At 39.9% G+C, this 14107-nt stretch overlaps 1 protein-coding gene across 3 annotated transcripts in view; it reads right to left on the bottom strand.

Moving 5' to 3' along the window:
- The window catches only part of Fto (FTO alpha-ketoglutarate dependent dioxygenase), a 366796-nt gene that overhangs the window by 259447 nt on the left and 93242 nt on the right, over positions 1-14107 (bottom strand). For all 3 annotated transcript variants that reach the window (XM_078032323.1, XM_005318182.5, XM_078032324.1), the window contains exon 2: positions 10624-10701. In XM_078032323.1, the coding sequence (XP_077888449.1) occupies positions 10624-10701 (78 nt within the window). The remainder of the gene's footprint in view (positions 1-10623; positions 10702-14107) is intronic.

Below are 14107 nucleotides of genomic sequence, written 5' to 3'. Positions count from 1 at the left end.
GGAAAGCAGGGGCCACAACAGAATCCTGGAGGTCACAAAGAGGAATCTGGAATTGAGGGAAAGCATATTAGAGGATGTCAGAGGGAAGTGAATAAATGCATTTAACACTTAGTTAGGTGCAATGGCACACACCTGTAAACCCAGTGACTTGGAAAGCTGAGGTAGGAGGATCTCAAGATTGAGGCCAGCCTCAGCAACTTGCTGAGATACTGTCTCAAAATTAAAAATAAAAAGGGGTGGGGGTGTAGCTCACTGGTAAAGAGATCCTGGGTTCAATTCCCAGAACTCCTCCCCATCCCCCTCACCACAAACTCACTCTTAGTTATAATATAGAGCATGATTTGTAAAGAGGCAAATGTGAATGTGGAAAGTTGTATTAGGTGCTATTACAACCATCCAAAAGTAAAGTACTGACAATCTGGATTAAGGTGGTGATAGATAAATGGATAGATAAAATATATATTTTATAGGTAGAGCAAAAGGGTGTGCTTTGGATTAGAAGTAGGGATCAAGAAAGGAAAGATGTTAAGGATCACTTCCAGAGTTTTAGATTGAGTAAGTGAATAAACAATACACTTTTGTTGTTGTTGTTGGAAATATGGAAGACTGAAATAGTAGGGACAAGGACAGAGAGAATGAACAGGTCCATTCTGGAACTGTACTCTAAAAGACACCTGTGAAATCTCTTTAGTGGAAATAGCAAGAGGTAACACCTGGAGGTCAGAAGAAAAGGTGGGGTGAAGTGACTCCTTGTGGGAGCTGTCAGAACACTGCTGGCCTGTCAAGGCCTAGAGATGGCTGAGATCCCCAGCAGAGCGAACATTGCTTCCTGAGTTGCAGAACAAGACTCAGCCGAGGAGAACACGCAGCAAACCAAAGAGTACAGTAAAGCAGAAGCCAAAAGAGAACACGATATTAAAAAGGACGAAGTAGTCAACTCTGTCAGCTGTGATGAGGTCAAGTGGGATGAGGACAGAGATTATCCACTAGATTCAGCAATATGAAAATCACTGATAACGATGACCAGGGCAATTTCAGCAAAGGAGTAGGGATAGAAGTCAGAATGAAGCAGAATGAAAAGGAGGAAGTGGAGATGACACGTGTGGATTTCTGAGTAGTTTTGCTAAGAAGGGGAATAAAATAACGAAGCTGTTGATAAAGCGGAATGCTTGATCAAAGGGTAATCTTTAATGATGGAAGTCACCAGAGGACACGAGAGCTTGTCAGTGTACTCATGGGAATGATTCAAGAGAAGGAGGCTGATAATACAGAAACAGGGTGAATAACCAAAGGAGCAAAGACCTTGAGTGTCTGAAGCAGCCATCTCCCAAATGGGGTATGCAGAGATTTGTAAGGCAATCCATTAGAGTTGGGAGAGGGGAGGGAATAGTGGAACTAGTTGTTTTTTTTTTTAATCTAACAGGAAAGAAATTAAGCTCTACTAAAATATGTGTGCACAAATATATGTATATATACCTATATGCATATACATACACAATTACTATTAGCATCATAAAACAGACTAACTACCAGTGGTATGCAGAAGTCTCTCCATATCTATTTACTAGAACCTAATGTGTATATCTCTTCTCAACTACTCATTCAGTTAACCATGTTGGTAGCTTAAGACTGGTCATGTCGGAGTATTCACACTATAGAATCAAGGTTGGTTTTTACCTACAGTTAGCCAGTTAGTTGGAGATTATCATATAGTTGAAAATTCTTTACTGACTCAGGTATTTGGTAGGAGAAAAGACACATGATGAATGAAACATGTCCAATAAAGAATGACAGTTGTCACTTCCAGCCTGAAGTACTTTGTTGCCAGTGCAAGACCTTCTAAAACACTCTTTCCCTTTGGCACAGAACCACCTGTTCTGTGGAACTACTTGGATTCCTTACTTCATTGAATGAGCAGCTCTCTGCCAAGCAAAAAATGGTATGCAACGTGAATAAGCATGTGAAGTGTGCAAAACCACAGAGATCTGAAGGTCATTTGTTACTACAGCATCATCTAACCTATTCTGTCTGATCCAGAGTACAGGAAACAGAAGGTTTGTGGGAAATTAGAGGAAGTACGAGACAAAAAGTGACTTAGTCAAGTCTGAACTTGGTAAAAGGATTTCCTTAAGTACACACAGCAGGATTGCCCCTTCTTCTCAAAGTGCTTATCTGAGGTGTGTGATCATGAATTTCAAGTGAAAAGAAAAGTCATGTGACATACCACCAGGGGCTACATTGAAACCGTCATGGATCTTCTCAGGATTTACAGTTTGGATACTACATTTGTCCCAACTGGAAAACAGACATGATATTTGCACAACCCATGAAGAAAGCAACAGATTCCTATAAGCAGAGACAGAACATTACGGAGCCATAAGCAGTAACCAAATGTTTTTAACAACTGGTTATTTTTCTAAGCAAGTCCCCCAGGCATCACTATACTCAAAGTACACCTAGCAATGATTCAGAAGGAAATCTCCCCATATTTTCTTAAAAACTCCAAGGTTCCTTGAGTGGACCTTAGTATGGAACACCGAAGAAATGATAACTTGCCCAAACTTGCTTTTCAAGACATTACCTCTGGGACTAGGAAAGAAGAAAATACTAAAAATAATGTTTGCACATTTACACACACACACAAAACTTGCTCTTGTTCAATATACATTGGGATTCAAAACCAAAGAAGACATATTTAACACAGGGAAATTAAAACCCTAACAATCTGGAAAAACCACATAACTAGATGAATATCACATATAAATACCTGGACATTAAACACAACATGATAATAAGAAAAAAAAAAACAATAGAAAAGTAAAAACTTTTCCCCCCCTGACCTCTCCTGTCCCTTTCCCCTCTGACCATCTATTTCTTGTCCTGAAGTCCTCCAGGGCATAACACTTCAGGGCCACCCTGCAAGGCAGACTCTTCTTAATCAACATTAATTGAGCAAGATTTCAGATTCAGAACCTAAATATGTTCATATCTTTTCATCCAACTATTCTAAGAATTTATTGTGAAAAAGAGACATGCAACAAGATTGTAAGGATATCATCATGTTATTATTTATGATAATTAGAAACTGAAAACCACCAAAAACTCCAATAGGGAATTAGAGAGGAGAGAATACATCCAAGTAAAGAAACCCTGAAGTAATAAACTGTAAAATGTTTACATTGTGAAGCTGGGGCTGGGGCTCAGAGGTAGCATGCTTGCCTGGCATGTGTGAAGCACTTGGTTTGATTCTCAGCACCAGGTATAAATAAATAAAATAAAGGTCTGTCATCAACAACAACAAAAAAAATTTAAATGTTTACATACTTTTATAAAACATAAGTAACAAACTGTGGTCATAAAGAAATTAGCAACAAGATAGACATAAGAATCCCAGTTTCATAAAAGATTTAGAGAAGAAAAGATTTAGAGCCAGGCACAGAGCACGGGCCTACAATTCCAGCAAAGGTGGGAGGCTGACGCAGGAGGATCGCAAGATCAAGGCCAGCCTCAGCAACTTAGTGAGGCTCTAAGCAACCTACAAGAACCTGTCTCAAAATTAAAATAAAAAATTAAAAGGGCGGGAAATGTAGATCAATGATAAAGGGACTTTGGGCTCAATCAATCCCCAGTACCAAAAAAAAAAATGGATTTGGAGAAAAATGTCATTAAAAGTATACTAGGCATAATTATAATTTTTTTCCTTTTGATATTTATAGTATCTTCAATTTTTCTAAAAAGTAGAAAATATTTTTAAATAGAAAACTCAAGAAAAATTCTTAATTTTCATGGCATTTCTTGTATTTGCTAGGAAATTCTTTTTGATGATCATGAATTATTAAAAAGCTTCAACAGAACTTTTGTTTCTATTTGAATCTGATTTGAACTGTTATTCAACACTAGGAAATTTTTATTTGACCACAATGAGAGCAACTGATATAATAACTGGCTAATTTTGTCACTATCTCAAAGAAAATGCAAGACAGAAAACCTCCACCCTAAATGCCCTTTTCTTATTATAACATGATTAAATTAGTACCTGACATGCAAAAGTGCAATGCAGTACTTGTTAAGTTTAAGGAGAACAAGAAGTGACTTTGGATAAGAACTAAACATTAAATAATTTAATACTAGTTCATTCTGTCAGATGTTCATTCTCCACTTTGGACAGGTATATGCAGAACATCAGATATCACACAATAATTTGGAACAGCTGTTGGCAGATTCTCAAATATGTTAGTAGATTTTTTTTTTTCATTTAATCCCGTTAGTTTTTCCAGGGAGTACACAGTCATGAAATTACATTAGTAGTTGTCCGGTCATATGCTATATTTCTTGAGATCTATAAATGATTCTGTGGCATAAATGATGATTCCATAGTTTAACAGTAATTGGAAAAGTATGCGAGGTATAAAGTGCCAACATGCCCGGCCCTTATCGATGGCTGAAAGATGTGGCATGCTAGGCTCTCTGGAGATTAGGCTTTAATTTCTGCATATTTTAAATCATTAAAACATAAGTTCTACTTTTCCTTACAGAAAAGTAAGTCAGACATGGTGTTAAAGGAAGAAGATCTTAGTGTATGGGAGGCTGACTTAAATGAACCCATTGGAACTTCACCTTCAGTAGAGTGAAATAAAATTTATAGTCTCTAAGTGACTCGGGGATGCCCTTCAGTTAAAAGGGTTAGGATGCTCTGATTTCAGGGGAGTGTATTTCTACTCTGGCTATTAATATATTTTGCTACTAACACTTTATATTTTGCATGCTATAGCAACTTGTACACTATCAGTCATAATATTTACTGTATAATTCTTCTTGTCAAATGCTGGCAACTTGGCAGCCATCCCAAGACTGAAAGTCTAACCACATCCTTGATGCAGCCTCCAGGTGCACAAGGCTAAGCAATGCCCCAGAGGAGGAACACTGCTAAAGTCACTGCTAAAGTCACTGCTCAGGCCCAGTTACGGCTATTACAGCCAAACTTGTGAAATAAGCTCTTTGGTACAAAGTGACCCAAAGATGGGTGCTCATTTTTTCACTCAAGAGTTTGTGTTATTTTGTTTTTTCATTTAACATTTAGCCAATACTTGCTATGTACCAGGCACTGTGGAAAGCATCATTGTGTCATGAATACAATGATAAAAGTAAGAGAGTTCTTGTTATATAACATTTCAGAGTTTAACAATATAAACAGAAATAAAAAACAACTGTTAGAGGGATGTGTTACAAAATAAATATGAGCACACTGCTACAAAAGTAGGGGGTAAGTAAGAAAGGAAATCTGGAAAATCCTCACTTATTCAATAACTCACAAGCACTTATTTGCAAAACACTAGGTGCTTGGAATAGAAAATAAAGCATCTACATGCTCTCTAGGGCTCATATTCTGGTAAGAAGAGCCAGACAATAAAGAAAGAAAGAAACAAACAAACAAACAAATAAATAAAATATATAGTATTTTAGATGGTGATAGTGCTACTGAAAAAAAAAATAAGTGGGTAAGAAGGACAGGAATTACTTGGGTGAGTCTTGCTATTTGACATAAGGTGGCCAGGGAGGGCCTGCAGAGACCTGGGGAAGAGTTCCAGGCAGAGGGAACACCGTTCGCCCAGGCCGTGGGGCAGGAGTGTGGTTGGTTGGTTCCAGGAAGGGTAAGAACGCCAAAGCCAGAAGAGGAGACAGAGAGGGAGGCAGGGAGCAGCAGGAAATGGGGTGAGGAAAGCAATTCAGGGCCTTGCTTACGGTGCTTTCTAGGTGAGTGGACAGTCCTGGGATTTTTTTTTTTATTATTATGAATGAGGTGAGAAGTTATTGATGAGCTTTGAGCAAGGAAGTATAACAAGCTGATTTACATTAAAAAAAAAAAACATTCTGGTTGCTGTATTAAAACGGACAAGATATGGAGGAGAGCAAGAGTCAGGAGGAAACTGTGACAGAAGTCACGGTGGCTTTGGCCATGGAGTAGGCAGCAGAGGTAATGAGAAATGGTCAGATTTTTAGTATGGTCTTAAAGTGGTGAGACCCTGGTGCATACACAGAATTTTGTTGTTTTGGTTTTGGTGCTGAAAATTGAATGCAGGGGTGTTTTAACACTGAGCTACCTCCCTAGCCCTTTTTATTTATTTATTTATTTATTTTGAGACAGACTTAAGTTGCTGAAGCTGTCCTGGAATTTGTGGTCCTCCTGCCCCAGCCTCCAGAGTCGCTAGGATTTCAGGCATATGCCACCACCCCTTGCTAGATATGTATTCTTTAACGAAGGTCTTTAGGGTAAAGTGATCAGGAGACAGAGAAGGGGAGGAGGAGAATATGAGTAGACACAAAGGAACAAAAGATGAAGGCAGGGCAGGGTCAGGTGGAGCAAGACACTCTGTGGCAGAAGCTTCAGGGTGGAAGCCATGTTGGCAACAGGTGGACGTCAGGCCAGAGAGGTGGTGTGGGTCATGTCATCAGTGCCTTACAGGAGGCAAGAGAGACTCAGAAAATGTGTAAAGCTAGGGGCTGTGAGTCAGTCATATTTTTGGAGGCACAGTTCTGATGGCACTCACAGGGCAGAAGAAACGTCAGTCAGGACAACAGCAAAACGGTCAAGGAGGAAGGTAAATGAAGGCCTGAACTCGGACAGGTCAGCCAGCCTGGAATAGAAGGAACAGTCTGAGCGATTCTAACAGGGAAGAGGACCAGGGCCTGGGGCTGACTGGAAATGGAAACATCAGGCAGCCATTGAGGAGAACAAGGTTCCCGATTGGAAGAATGAGATGAGGAGGACCTCACTAGTGGGGCGAATGAGGTGGAGGCGCAGCGTGACATGGATCCTTGCTAACATGTGAAGTCACATCCTGTTACACTTGTGCTCCAAACCCTCCCATGTCTCCTCCTGCCACTCGGAGTAACAGCCGGGTCCTTACAGCAGGCGGCCAGTCACACCACCCAGGCCCGAGGCCATCTGGTCTCCTCACCTGGCCTTTCCCCACCTCCCCACCTGCCTCCAGATATGTCGGCCTCCGTGCTTTTCCTCTCCCACACCCCAGAGGCTCTGCTGTTCCCTGGCCCAGGACATCCCACCTTAGTGTCCCCGCAGGTCCTCCCACACCACCAGGAGTAAGACCAAAGAAAGCAGCCATCTTGTCGGTTTCCACAGCTTCATCTCTCCTGTCTGCAACACGCCTGGCACCGCTTGGGGACTAACTGCATTTGTTTCAGTAAGTGATCTGGATCCTGCTGGGTTAGATATACTGCAGGACTTTCGGGCACAGCCACCTAGTAGGTAGGCAGGATTGGAGCACTGAAGGTCACAAGGAAGAGCAGGGATGGAGACAGAATTTGGGGCCGTGAGGACGAAGGCAAGCAATCTCGGAAGGATGGACATGGAGAAAGAGGAAAGCAGTGCAGAGCTTCTGACCCAGGCGCCACCCAGCATGAGTTCGAGTCCTGGTCCTGACACTATCGACTTATAAATCCTGAAAAGATTTTTAAACCTTCTTGTGCCTCGGTTTCCTCACCTCCAAAATGAAGTTTCAATGACACCTGGCTCAGAGCATTCCCATCATGTTCAAATGAGCTAACACATGTCACGTACTCGGAACAGCGCCCGAACAATCGAGCACACGGAGAGCCCACGATAAGCGAAGGCACCGAGAGAAGTGTGGAGGAGAGCCGCATCTCACCTGGATGGGGACAGCGTTCACAAAAATGACACACCAGCGCTGTCTCCCGACTCCTCTCCTGTGCTCCGTGCTGAGCCACAGAAGTTTGTCTGCTTTTCTGCTTCAACCTTTTTGTTGTTGTGATTTCCTTTTGTTTCTGTGCTCTAGGGTCACATCAGAGGACACTGCAAGACTTCCTGAAGGTGTGTGGAACTGGAGCATGGAATGCAGCAGCAAGAAAATGGGTTCAGAGCCAGACAAACGGAGGTGGAACTCCAGCTCGCACTCAGCTAACTTATCCCTCCTGACGCCTAAAACAGGAACAAGATCCACCCTAAGCACCTCAAGCTGGGGAAGAGGAGTCCCCAACTACATGTTTATGGAATAGATGAACAAGGCTGGAGTGGGGACTAAATGTGACAGGATTCATTAACATTTAGCACAGTCCCCGGCACACTGTAAGGGTCAACAGACATTCCCTGAGTGGAAGCTGCGTGGAGTCTTGTTTCCATGACTGGCAGCTAGACTGGCATTCCTGTGGAAGGCCTATGAAAGGCACCAAGGTCAGGTCTGAACTTTCTATTATTCGTGTCATTAAAAAGCATTCTGGGTTCATCTTTTAAGAGAATAAGTTTACTTCGACTAAGGTTTTTATGAACGCGTTAAGCCTTGTCTTATTATAAGGTGCATTTAACATGATTAGATATTGGTATGAGGGTTTGTAGTGAGACTTAGAAAAATAACCCAAGATTGAAGAGCTGTTGGCACCTGGGTTTCCATTTATCCTTCAGTGTATGGCTGGTTAGATCACAGTGGGCTGATAACCTTTTATATTTAATTCTTCATGTACTATCTGCACAGTACAAAAGCTGTGATGTCCTAGCAGTTGCTTTACAACAATGCACGTAATTAGGTATCAGAAGGCATCTATCTATGAATATATTAGTGTTTCAGAACTGATTATATTTTTTGGGTTTGCCTGATTTAAGGGTACTTTTAAAAATTACTTATTTTCCTCACTGCAAAAGAATATATGTTTGCTACAGATAATTTGGAAAATTACGTAAGCTCAAAAGAGAACATCCTATCACTAAAGGATATAACATTTCTGAGTTATCCTTCAAATATTTACAAACCTCACCTCCTTGGGAAGGTGGGTATGTATATAAAAACACAATTCAAACCACATTAAACTCATTATAAAACTGGCTTTAAAAAGTAACTAATACATGCCTTGATTCATTTATTCACTCAAGCAAACTAAGCACTTACCAGGCTCCAGGCACTGAACTAAGGAAACAGGATGAGTAAAAGAAGAATATTAAAAATCATTACAATCAGGTGAGATACGTGCTAATCGAGGTACTGATAAAGTACCACAGAGCAGGCTGAGACAAGTCTGGGCTGCAGGAGTGTCAGGGAAGCTGCCTACGGGAGATGACATGTGAACTCTCACTAAGAAGAGCACAGAGATCCAGTAAAGGAGACAGGACAGCAAATAATGTAGCAAGAAGTCCCCAAGTTCGAAACTAGTTTGAGGTGCTGTAAAAGTCCAGTGTGGATACAAAGGGGAAGGATTGGGGAGATGAGGCTGGAAATGCAAAAGCCAGGCGATAAACATCCACTGTGGGATCTGAAGCAGGGGGTTAACATGTTCAGATTTACACCTTGGTCAGAAATACTGCAGCATCAAGAATTGAGACAGGTAAACAGGAACACTAGAGAGACCTATAAGAGGACTGATGAGGTGAGAGATAGTGGAGATTATCAGCAGAGATAAGACACAACATTTAGAAATGATAATGAACTTGAAGTCAAGAGACCTGGATTCTAAGAGGTAAAACTCCTTTCCCTTCTTCCTACCATGTGCGTGGTTGCTGAGGGTCTGCTGTGTACCTGCAGGAGCTATAGACGATGATGTGGCCCCATTTCTGTACCTATGAGCATATATTCTAATAGGAAAAAACAGGTGAAATCTTATTATTTAGGTATAATTTTCCTTTTTTCTTTTTTTTTTTTTTTTGCCTATGCCTACACCTTTTTCTTTGGAACTTGGACTCCTTTGAGGAAACCATCCATCTCTGACTCCTGCAGTCCCTGTGATTTGAATGGGAATATTCCCACACGACCCTATTCTATGAAATAGGCCAAGCAAACACAATGGCTCTAACCAGGCCAATGAGAACACTCCCTGGAGAATCTAATGGAACCAGGGGAAATAAACTCCGTCACTTCTTCTAAGATTCCAGGTGCTGAAGACCACACAGCCCTTGATCTGCCCTTGATTACATGCTGTCAGGAGAGAGCGTACTCAGCATGCACTCATACAGAGGAAAGCCAAGCCAAGCAGCAGAAAGACAGTGATCAGGTGACATCACTGTTGAGGGTTTGGATTGATTCGACCACGTACTCCTAGATTTCTAAGTGCCACCAATAAAGTTCTCTCTTTTTCTCTTTTTGCCACAGTGAGTTTGTTTTGGCTTTATAATGGAAAGTGTTGATGAATTCAGGGACAGAAACACATAACTGCTATACCATGGGATAGGAGGTATAACCGAGTTATTTTACAAAGTCCAACTAACAGACTAGGACAGTCTCCTTGTAGGTAAGATAAGTTGGGGAAATTTTCAGAAGAGAGGTGATACTTAACTAAACTCTCAAAGAATTAGCCACCCAGCCATAGAATAATAGAAAGGTTATTCTATGCAGAAAACACATTATGACCAGAAGCAAGAGAGTGGGGAAGAATATGGAATGTCTGGGGAATTAAAACAGCACATCATGCTAAAGCACTAAGCTCACAGCAGAAAGCAGACTGTGAAAGAATTTTCCTGATCTCTAGGTGACAAGCCATCACTGAGTGACCAAATCAGACTTTCCACTTATTTAACCTCACAAGACTGGTAGACTCACAAATAAAATGGGAAAATCAGAATGCATAACTATGAGTTGATAAAAAAATATCAAAATATCTTACCTGCTGATAGAACTCATCATCTTTGGGGGTCAGATAAGGAAGCCAAGTGTCTTCAAGCTCTTCAAGAAGCCTCAGTTTCTGTTTAAAAATAAATAATAACAATTAATTTAGCCATCTTGAATGTATAAACTTTTAAAAATGGAAATTAGTCAAATGTCAATTATGAAATGTATTAATTAAATTACACACAGTGTAGATTACATGTTGTATGAAGCATGAATTTCAAAATGATGATCTTATTCACTCAGATTTCATGACACATTTTGATTCACTCTTCATAAATATTTTTGGCATCAAGGTCTTTTTTTTTTAATCAGTAGAGTCACCGTATGATTCATCCAATACAGTTTTCTAGAGCAAATCTTCCTATTTGTATAATCTGCTTGAGACACAGTAGTTTTTAAGCCCTTTCATGATACTATTACTGGAAACATCAAACTAAACCACAAGTATCCATTTGCATAACATCAGGGTATCTGAACTAGTCATCCTATAAACACTTATTTAATCATGTCCACTTATAATAATGCCTTTCTAAAGTGATCTTTTATATCTACAATAATTACTAAATCTATGCTAAGACTCTTTGCTTCCTTTCTTTGTCAATTTTATGTAACTCCCTTCTTAAGCATCCATATCTGTCACTGTCTGAAGCTGCTTCCATAAACTACGTGTTCCTCAGTCAGGCCTACCTGCATGCCTATAATCCCAGAGACCAGGGAGACTGAGGCAGGAGGATCACAAGTTCAAGGCTAACCTCAGCAACTAAACAAAACCCTGTTTCAAGATAAATAAATAAAAAGGGCCGAGATGCAGTTCAATGGTAAAGTACCCCTGGGTTCAGTCCCCAGTACCAAAAAAAAACAACTATGTCTTCCTCAAACAGAATGTACTGTTCAAACAAAGTAATTAAAAGGGCCCCATTTATAAGGTGCCTTATAAGGGATCAAATAAACATGAAGTGACTTCCTCTGAGGGATTTTCTCAAAGGATACCCACCCTTATATTGAGGCATATACAGAGTTCTGTGGGGGCACATAAGTGGCATAGAGGAGTGTATATATGGACACCTATATACATTGGGCATGTACATACCAAGTATTTGTAAAAGAAAAAGAAAACAACAGAAACAACCAGTTTTCAAGTAAAACTGCAAAAAACAACAAAAATGCACCCTCAAGGCTACAGTTAACCAGAAAAGCATCATTGAAAGGATTAGAAAACAGCATGTCTTGCTCTGGGCCAATGCAGCCCCACCCAATAGAGTATGGCTTGATAAATCCAAACCTCATTTCAGCCCCACTGGCTCCAACAGCCATTGTCCTTGTACAGTGTGCAACCTACTCAACCAGACATGATGGTCCAGAGTATTACCCTCTCCCACCCCAGGAAAGCAGCCTTCTCTCCCAAACCCATTATAATCAGAGTAGTCCAAGCAAGCATCATTTTAGGAAGAACTTGAATTCTTTCTGGAACTTTTCAATCATAATCCAGAGTGAATTACGAGAAAGGGAATAGAAATATAACAAAGAGTCTATGGCCCAGAAACGAAACAGGAAATTCTACTGTTAGGCTTAATTATGACCTATTTATTTAATTAAAGTCTTTGATAGTGGGTATCTCCTCATCTATAATGGTAATACCAGTTAAATTATGAAGAGTTTTCCCTTACTCAGGACCTATAATACTAATATGACACAAACCTTAGTCTGGACAATTAGTTCATTGGTTAATTGGTTTATCTACTTTCAGTATTAGCCATTATTGGGGACATAAAAAGACCCAGTGATATTTCCATGCATGTACTTGCACATTTACACATGCCATGATTTATTTAACCAAAAATCTATACTTCAGTTCTCATGTTCAGCTCAGGAAACTTGCATTTTCCTATGAACCTTTTGCCAGTTCTTAGGACTTTGTATACACACAAAGCTCTAGAGTATTTATAAATGCCACCAAAATATTTTAGCTTCAAATAATCTAAATGCTCCATCTTACAAAATCATCTTAAAATCTTCACAAGAAACTATCAATAAAGTTGATCTGTACACACGGAGGAGCACAAAGGTACAAGTTCCCAAAAGAAATTACATACCATATCCAAACCAGATTAAACACCAATAGACCTGTCCTATAAGTCAACAGGCATCAATAGGTGCTGTTTGTAATTAAGACTTTGCTAAATTATCGTAAAAACCACCACTTCTTGGTTCAATTGAGACCCAGACCATCCATCAGGTATAAAACACTGTAGCTCAGAAGTCCGTATCAAACAGACAAAATTCTACAAGAATGTTCCTACTACAGAACAAGCAGAACATAAATAGTCTTCCTCTACTAGGAATTTTAATATTAACGCTGTGAGCATCATGCTATGTACGTGACAAGGGAGAACAGGGGTCAGGAGATCACCCAACTTAAGATCACACAGATGAAAGCTGCTCTGTACATCAATATTCACTACTTGTGATTTAACAGTGAATGGCAAGGTCAATTATAAATAATATTTATGAACGTAAAGAGAAGTTCCGGTTACATTCACATTGATAAAATCAATCAGAAATCAACATCAAGTTAAACTGGTAGTCCATGAACATCATAATTTTAAATTATGATTGCTTTATAAAATTAAAAATTAGACATTAAGACTGCTTTATAAAAAGCACCATGAGACTAAAAAACAGGCCTCTTGAACTCTGCTGCCAAGAGTTTAGAGCAGTACAACATCTACAAGGGCAACTGACAACTTTCAAAATTCAAATGCTTTGACCCTTTGACCCAGAATCCTACTTCTGAGTGTTTATCCACAGATACCTTGTAACATGGTTCAGACATGTACAAGGTTACTCATCACATCAAAAAGCTTAGAAACATTAAAACATTAAAAGCCAATGAATTGTGCTGGGTATGGTGGCCCATGCCTACAATCCCAGCTATCCAGGAGGCTGAGGCAGGAGGATCACAAGTTCAAGGCCAGTCAGGCTCAGCAAGACAATATTTCAGAATAAAAGGGCTGAAGTTATAGGTCAGTGGTAGGGGGCTCAGCACTCAGTCCCCATTACTGGGCGAGAATTGCACACTTCAAGGGTGAATTTTATGGTATGTGAATTATCTCAATAAGACAAAAAGATTAGAAATAATGCAAATGTTCATCCATGGAGGACAATGCAATAAACTAAGGTCCATCTATATAATGAAATACAATGCAACAAGAAACAAAAATAAAGAAGCTCCCTATTTCTGATAAAAAGCTCTCTGGGAGTTACTGAGAAGTGAAAAACTAGATAAAACATCTGCTTGTATTTACCTATAAAAACATAAAGGATACGTGACCAAGTATTAAAGCGGTATTTGTTAGGAACAGAGGTAGAAAATGACCAGAAGGGGACCAGGGCAGAGCAAGGCTCTTCAAAATATCCTATATTATTTTGATTCTTGAACAATGTAAACAAATTACCTATTCCACATATTACCTATGACC

The sequence above is a fragment of the Ictidomys tridecemlineatus genome, chromosome 15 (genome assembly GCF_052094955.1).
Source record: "Ictidomys tridecemlineatus isolate mIctTri1 chromosome 15, mIctTri1.hap1, whole genome shotgun sequence".
NCBI lineage: Eukaryota > Metazoa > Chordata > Mammalia > Rodentia > Sciuridae > Ictidomys > Ictidomys tridecemlineatus.
The sequence above is the reverse complement of the archived record's forward strand: the minus strand, read 5'-3'. Positions and strand labels throughout refer to the sequence as shown.